The sequence below is a fragment of the Charadrius vociferus genome, unplaced genomic scaffold (assembly GCF_000708025.1).
Source record: "Charadrius vociferus isolate BGI_N301 unplaced genomic scaffold, ASM70802v2 scaffold783, whole genome shotgun sequence".
NCBI classification, from domain to species: Eukaryota; Metazoa; Chordata; class Aves; order Charadriiformes; family Charadriidae; genus Charadrius; species Charadrius vociferus.
The window spans coordinates 408,634-416,582 of NW_009647834.1; the positions used below are offsets into that span (position 1 = coordinate 408,634).

Here is a 7,949-nt window from a genome sequence, read left to right on the forward strand (position 1 = left end):
TGCGGAACCGCGACGACTCTGGCTCCGGCTCAAAGACGGAGCAGAGCGTAGCGCTGCTGGAGCAGAAATGGTGTCTGGTCAGCACCAAGATGGAGGAGAGAAAGGTAGTGATGACGGAGAGATGCCACCCACCGTTGCCCCGTGAGCTGCTCTGACAGCGCTCACTCCTTGCTTTCCCGCTCTGCTTTCCCGGGAGGGACGGAGCGGGTCGGGGTGGAGAAGAGGGCTGGGGGGAGGTTGTTTGGGTTTTTTTTAGACAAGCTCTCTCTTGGTTGCACAGGTCGGGTTTGTCTTTCAGATGGTGCCATCTGAGCATCGAGCTGCTTTCTTTTTTTTTTTTTTCTTTTTTCTTCTAAATAGTCATCAGAGTTGGTGAAATCGCACAAAAAAATGAGAGTAGGATTGTGTTTTGGGTTAATTTAGAGGAGAGGTGGGAAGAAAGCTCCTGCGGCTCTGAAAGGCAGGCTTTGTTGGTCCTCTGCGAGACAGCGGGCCAAATCCTCCTCCGAGCTGCCCCCATCCGAGGCTTTTGGCTGGTGATGAGATAAAACAAGGGACGCAGTGGCCTCGGCCCAGAATAAATTTGCGGTGCTGCAGCTGTTACCGTCGAAATATCATCCACCTCATTTACCGAGCCGCTCTCCCCGTGGCGGTCCCTTTCTCGGGAAGCTGAGGGTGACGCAGCTGCTCGTGTGTCGATGAAGGTCTCCCCTTTCAGCGGCAATTCCTGTTTTGAAAGAAAGCGGTGGCTTTCACTGAAACCCCTTCCTTTTGGTAAACAAGTCGCGTTCCCGGGCTGAGGCGATGAGGTTCCTGCTAAGAGGGACGTTTCGGCAGGGACACAAAGGCCACCTCTGTCTGCGAAACCGCAGAGCGTGAGCTCTCACCCTCCGTGTTGTGTTTTTTTTTTTCCCCCCCACTCCTTTTCTCCCTCCCCGCTGCGGCAGGCGAAGCTGGAGGAAGCGCTGGCCCTGGCCACGGACTTCCAGAACTCTCTCCAGGACTTCATCAACTGGCTGACGTTGGCCGAGCAGAGCCTGAACATCGCGCCCCCGGCCAGCCTTATCCTCAACGCCGTGCTGGCCCAGATCGACGAGCACAAGGTACCGGGCGCCGCGAGCACCCAATGGCTCCCCGGGATGGAGGGAGCGAGGGTGGCACCTCATCTCCCCTGCACCCACGGGCTGCTCACAGGCACATCCAGCTCCCTTGCAGATAAAAGGACATCTTTGACGTTCACAGGTGTTCGCCAATGAGGTGAACGCTCATCGGGACCGGATCATTGAGCTGGATCAAACCGGGAACCAGCTGAAGTTTCTCAGTCAAAAGCAGGACGTGGTGTTGATCAAGAACCTGCTGGTGAGCGTCCAGTCCCGCTGGGAGAAGGTCGTCCAGCGCTCGGTGGAGCGGGGACGAGCTCTTGATGATGCCAGGAAGAGAGCCAAGCAGGTGAGAAACGTGGGAAGGGTGTGACAGACTCTGGGGTACAGCCAGCCTTGGGGGACTGGAGGTCCCGAAACCAGAAGGGGACTGGGAACACCACCAGTGTTAAGTTTCAGACTTGCTCCTGTTTTCTTTGCAGTTCCATGAAGCTTGGAAGAAACTGGTTGATTGGCTGGAGGACGCAGAGAATCACCTGGACTCAGAACTGGAGATTTCCAATGATCCAGACAAAATCAAGCTCCAGCTCTCCAAACACAAGGTAGAGCTTCACCAAAGCGGGACTGGTGTTGGACACTGGGTGGAAGGGTGCTTTGTCGGGAGGGGGAGCAGGGCGACATCTCCCCTGCCGTTAAGACAGGGGAAAGGCATGGCCATGCCTACCGCTGCCATGGAAAACATTCAGCTGGGGATCTTCACAAGCACCATGAATCCTCAGAGAGCCAAGGCCAGGCTTTCTGAAGCAGTTTTGTTTCCTCTCTGGTTCTCAGGAGTTCCAGAAGACGCTTGGGGGGAAGCAGCCTGTCTACGACACCACCATCAGGACGGGCAGAGCCCTCAAAGAAAAAGCCTTGCTTCCAGATGACACTCAAAAACTGGACAATTTACTGGGAGAAGTCCGGGATAAGTGGGACACAGTGTGCGGCAAATCTGTGGAAAGGTAAGTCCAGCCCCAGCGTTGCACCAGCAGCGCTCCTTTGCTGAGGACTCTTGTCAAAGTGGAGAGCAGAGGAGGGGAGGCTGAGGGGGAGGCTGGACCTATGCCACGAGGCAGTTCCATGTGGTGGTTGGAGGAGGTCACTGGGACGTGACGAAAGGAGGTCACTGGGACGTGACGAAAGGAGATGAGTTTGTTCACGGAAGTTCACGGGGATGTTTTGTTTTTCAGGCAACACAAGCTGGAAGAAGCCCTCTTGTTCTCTGGCCAGTTCATGGATGCGCTGCAGGCCCTGGTGGACTGGCTCTACAAGGTGGAACCCCAGCTAGCTGAAGACCAGCCTGTCCACGGTGACCTGGATCTAGTCATGAACCTGATGGATGCTCACAAGGTGAGAGCGCCTTTTCCAGCTCCTCTCTAGGACACGAGTGGGACTTGTCTTCCCCAAGAGCCAAAGAACGGAGGAGCCCGAGCTGGTGCCTTGCCGTAGAGCTGCGTGTCTCGCTGCTTTGCTTCGCTGTGGTGGACAAAGAGAGCAAAACTGGGGCAAACAAGTGGGAAGAAACATTTACGTTACTGGGAAGGTTACAGGAGCTGGAGCTCTGTTCTCCTGCGACGCTGTCAGACAGATCTGTTGCGGGTTTAGTTTAGAAAAGGTGGCTGAATTTATAGTCTATAAACTTTGGTCTTGGCAGTTCTCTCCAGCGTGTCTTGGAGACTGGTGCTCCTGGGTTTGGATTAGGTCATATGTTGAAATCCCCGGACAGGGCTTGGGCAGCCGCTCCAGGCAGCTGCCGCGTTGCAGCCGGAGCTCCTGGGCTAGAGCTCTCCTGCGCCGGGTCAGGACCGCTTCTGCCAGGGTGGAAAGTTGGGGCTCCTGCCCATGCCTACCTCCACCGAAACACACTCAGGAGCTGCCTGCCCTGTCTCAGCATCCTCCCTCCCTGCCTGCCTGCCCTCCCACCACACCGGGTCATGGCGCATCCCTGATGTGGGCGCAAAACCCGTGTTCCAAACTATTTCACATATGCCCCCCTGGTTTGTTTTTTTTCCCCCACGTGAGAAAAAAAACGCACTGGGACTGACTGGCCCCACTCGGCTTCTGCCCTTTCTCCATCCAGGTCTTCCAGAAGGAGCTGGGAAAGCGCACGGGGACGGTCCAAGTGCTCAAACGCTCCGGCCGGGAGCTCATCGAGAACAGCCGGGATGACACAACCTGGGTGAAGGTGCAGCTGCAGGAGTTGAGCAACCGGTGGGACACGGTGTGCAAGCTGTCCGTGTCCAAACAAACCCGCCTGGAACAGGCCTTGAAGCAGGTGAGTAGAAGGCTACGGGTGGAAATGGTCCTGGCGAGCTTTGCCTGGACTGCAGGTTTGTGCCAGGAGGTCAACAGAAACCTCGGAGAAGAGGTTTGGCCCAGTGACTGCCCTCCTGGCCGAGCGGGACATCCCAACCCTGCAGCAGTGAGGAGTGAGAACTGCAAAGCAGTGGGTTGGTGTCCGTTATTTACGTAGTCTTTTCCCCAAAGAAGAGCCGATAAAAGCTGATCTGAAAAGGGAGGGTGAGAAGATCTCACCGATGTGCCCGGCAGGAACAGAGTGGTGATCAGAGACTGTCCAGGCTGGTGTTTGCTGATGTCCAGTGCAAGAGAGAGACGTAGGCTGAAGTTAAAAAAGACAAAAGGTCAAAGGCTCTTCAGTAGTTTTTATGTCAAGTAGGCGATTTACAGAATAAACTGCCCGGGTGCCAAATTGGTCAGAACACAGGTAGTTGTGCTGTTTTAAAAAACATTTAGTTCTTCAGTGCAGCTGATGCCGAGGGGAGGGAAGTGCTCCGCCACTGCGGGACCCGTCTGCTGGTGCTGCACAAACCCGGGCTGACAGACAGGGCGCTTTTCGCAGAACCACAGAAGATTTTGGATTGCAAGGGACCTTAAACACCACCCAGTGCCACCCCCTGCCCTGGGCAGGGCCACCTCCCACCAGCCCAGGTTGCTCCAAGCCCCATTCAACCTGGCCTTGAACACCTCCAGGGATGGGAGATCCCCTCTTTTTATTTCCCTTTTTTAAATTTGTTTTTAAAGTCCTTTTCAGCCTTTTGTCTCTCCAGCTCTCGGCAGTGAACATTTCGGGAGGAGGAGGGTTTAACGCCTGTGCTTTTGTCGCTGCAGGCAGAGGAGTTCAGGACGGCCGTGCACATGCTGCTGGAGTGGCTCTCGGAGGCAGAGCAGTCCCTGCGCTTTCGGGGAGCGCTTCCCGATGACGCCGAGGCGCTGCAGTCCCTCATTGACGCCCACAAGGTAGCGGGGAGCTCTGAAACGCCACCCGAGCAAAATTCATGGGGGAGAATATTGCGAAATAATTCATTTGGGCCTTTCAGGAGTTCATGAAGAAAGTGGAGGAGAAGAGAGTGGACGTGAACGCGGCGGTGGGCATGGGGGAGGTCATCCTGGCCGCCTGCCATCCCGACTGCATCACCACGATCAAACACTGGATCACCATCATCCGAGCCAGGTTCGAGGAGGTGAGTCCACCGGGCTTTGTTCCAGGCTGGTGGTCAGAGGTGGTGGTGGACTCCACTACCGAGGATGGCCGTCGTTGCCCGTGGTGTTGGTTCCCTGCCCCTGGTTCCCACCCTGGGCTGATGGTAGTCTCTGCATTTCCAACAGGTTCTCACGTGGGCGAAGCAGCACCAGCAGAGACTGGAGTCTGCGCTTTCCGAGCTGGTGGCCAACGCAGAGCTTCTGGAAGAGCTCCTGGCTTGGATCCAGTGGGCTGAGACAACCCTGATCCAGCGGGACCAGGAGCCCATGCCACAAAACATTGATCAGGTCAAAGCCCTCATCTCCGAACACCAGGTGAGCCCAGCACCCAACACGGCGGCACTCGGGAGAGGGGCAGAGGGGGATTTTCCTGCCCCTCCATGGAGGAGGCGTTGACTTCTCTTGGAAGATCCAAGCCAGTCTTTGAACCACACGTCCCCAGCGCTGGCGCTTCATGTTCCCATCTCCCCTATGGGCTTGGCATGTCCCCGCGAGGATCTGGAGCAACAGGAGACCAAAACCATCTCGGAACTGCAAAGGTTTTCTTGTCTTTTCTGTATTTTGACAGTCCTTTATGGAGGAGATGACACGGAAACAGCCAGATGTGGACCGGGTCACAAAGACGTACAAGAGGAAAGCTACCGAGACCCCCCACGGGCCTTTCAGTGAGAAGTCCCGCAGCAACAGTATGTCTCCGCTCGATTCGCAGCTTTCGCTGAAACGCGCTACGATGGGAGGAAATGAAACGCATAGGAAACTAATTACCTTTGATTATCAATTAATAAGGCATCCTGCATTGACAGCCACCAGGAAGGCGGTTGAAACTTGTCGGGAGGGGAAAATCCAGGTGGCGTTTGCCCAAACGCCCGTGCCGGGGTGTGCTGCGCCGGGGGAAGCTCCTGCTGTCGCTGCTCTTCTCTTTCTCTCTGCAGTTGCTTTGTGATGAGGTTTTGGGGTCTTTTTTTATGTTGTTTCTTAATGGCAGAGTCCGATGCGAGTTCCCCAGCGCAAAGGCAGTGCCGGGGGTGGTTGGGTGTCGAGCCATCCGTCACCCTGTCCTCCTGCCTGGGGCCGCTGCGTCCCTTCGGAGAGCAGCCAGCGAGGCCGTGGGAGGTTTTCTATTTGAAAAATTAAATATATTTCACCGCTGCTCTTTCCTGGATGGCTCAGACGTGCTGAACACCCCCCTCAACACCACCTCAAACGATTCCTTTTCTCCCTTTTTCCAGGAAAATCCTTGAGTCAGGCCGCCCCTCCCAGCATGCCCATTATCTCCCAGTCGGAAACAAAGAACCCCCGGATTAACCAGCTCTCGGCTCGCTGGCAGCAGGTCTGGCTGCTGGCGCTGGAGCGGCAGCGGAAGCTCAACGATGCCCTGGACAGACTGGAGGAGGTAACTCCACCGGTTGCTCTGGGCTGGGGGGGGAGGGGGGGGAACGGTACCGGGGGTCGCTCACCGGAGAGGTGCGAGAAGCACTTTCAAATTAGCATCACCTCTTGAATTGCCCAACTCTTGCAGACGGTTACTGCTGCCCTTCTGAAAACGCCGACAGAAACAAAGGAAAAAAAATAACCCCTAAAATATCAAGGCTGAAAACTACCTTCTGTAATTAACTGCACGTTAATGAACTGCTTTGCGCCTCTGCAGTGGGTATCTGTAGGGGCGATGACAGCCAGGCCTGCTTTACTCCTAGTAATTAGTTTAACAATTGCTGTCTCTATCTTTTCCAAACATCTAATGCCATTTTTGTTTTTATTTACGCTTAACAAAGCAGCTATGCCCAGAAGTGAGTGTTTTTGTTTTTTGTTGCTTTTGCTGTAGGTCAGTTCAGTTTATACGTATTAATGTTTTTTCTTTGTTGCTTTGAACTCCAAGAATGTTTAGCGGAAAGAAAAAAAAAAAAAGAAAAAAAGGCTAAAAATGGTTGTGTTACCATGCTGAGAACCGCTTGAGCTTGGTGGGGTCGTGAGGGTCCTTTCCGGGGAGGGGGATAAAAAGGGTGTTAGTTTAAATTAGAGGGTGAGCGGCTCATCAGAGGTTGGTGCCAGGGTTTGCCCAGCTGGGATGTGCCCCAGCCGCTGTCTTACCTGGAAGATGAGCAAGAAATCCCTTCTCGGCTGCTTAGAGGGGAAAAGGAGAGGGAAGATGCGTGCCCAAAATGATGCCGGCAATGTGTATTCCTCCCGGGCAGAGCCTGGCGAGGCGTTAGGTGAAATCCTGGGGGAGGAAGCATCCCCAAATATCCGAGCAGAGACGGGACGTGTGTGTGTGTGTGTGTGTCTGTGTGCAAGTAGCTGATATCTCTGCGTATGTGTACGTATACCACCCTGGGGGATGCTGCATCCCGTGCCCACGGTTCCGTGATGCGCGGTCCACCTGGTGGCTGTCGGCTACGCTGTGTGTCCTTCTGTTGCTGAAAGTCGATTTAAGTGGTCCCCTCGTTAACGGGGGTCGTCTGGATAAACCCAGATTAACCTTCCCGGGAGGGCGGGTGGTGAGCGTTAGCGCCGGGAGCTCGGGGACGGGCTCACCTGAGGGCTGGTGTTTTAGGGTGCTGCTCCTTCGGGGGTTTCCCCCGCTGACTCTTCACGGGTTTCCTTCCAGTTGAAGGAGTTTGCAAACTTCGACTTCGATGTCTGGCGGAAGAAGTATATGCGCTGGATGAACCACAAGAAATCCCGCGTCATGGACTTCTTCCGGCGCATCGACAAAGACCAAGATGGGAAGATCACCCGGCAGGAGTTCATCGACGGCATCCTGGCCTCTAGTAAGTCCCTGCCTGCCTGAAACGAGCTCGGAAAACGGCCACCTCGGAGTGACGAGGTTGTCCTTGCGCAAGGACGGGGATGCAGACGGTGCTCTGACATCTCCAGCTCTCCTGAGTGAGGTCCCTGCATCAGTTGCTTATTTCTCCCTCCTTCCAGAATTCCCCACCACGAAGCTGGAGATGACCGCGGTGGCCGACATCTTTGACCGTGACGGCGACGGCTACATCGATTACTATGAGTTTGTGGCTGCTCTCCATCCCAACAAGGATGCCTACCGCCCCACCACTGATGCCGACAAGATCGAAGATGAGGTAAAGCACCAAAAGAGACGGGCGCTCGGGGGGGGGGGGGTGATTCCGGCTGCGGGACGGCAGTGAGGAAGACAACAAGGAATTAAAAAAAAGGATTGTGGCGGTGCTGAGCTGAAATAATTGGCTGGTACTGACAGTACCGACGGTGTTTTTTGAAGGAGAGGCTGCTTAGGGCTGTGTGTTAACGTTGTATCGGGGGGGACTCCCCAAATCCTGGTCCCTTACCTCT

At 55.1% G+C, this 7,949-nt stretch overlaps 1 protein-coding gene across 1 annotated transcript in view; it reads left to right on the plus strand.

The window, feature by feature from the left end:
* The window catches only part of MACF1 (microtubule-actin crosslinking factor 1), a 166,058-nt gene that overhangs the window by 146,567 nt on the left and 11,542 nt on the right, over positions 1-7,949 (plus strand). Inside the window, 15 exon segments of the mRNA XM_009882791.1 lie at positions 1-3; positions 5-104; positions 948-1,103; positions 1,243-1,449; positions 1,583-1,702; positions 1,932-2,101; positions 2,330-2,489; positions 3,220-3,414; positions 4,269-4,397; positions 4,478-4,621; positions 4,767-4,955; positions 5,209-5,326; positions 5,870-6,033; positions 7,246-7,408; positions 7,566-7,720. The exon segment at positions 1-3 is cut by the window's left edge and continues 59 nt beyond it. Coding sequence (XP_009881093.1) covers positions 1-3; positions 5-104; positions 948-1,103; positions 1,243-1,449; positions 1,583-1,702; positions 1,932-2,101; positions 2,330-2,489; positions 3,220-3,414; positions 4,269-4,397; positions 4,478-4,621; positions 4,767-4,955; positions 5,209-5,326; positions 5,870-6,033; positions 7,246-7,408; positions 7,566-7,720 — 2,173 coding nt within the window.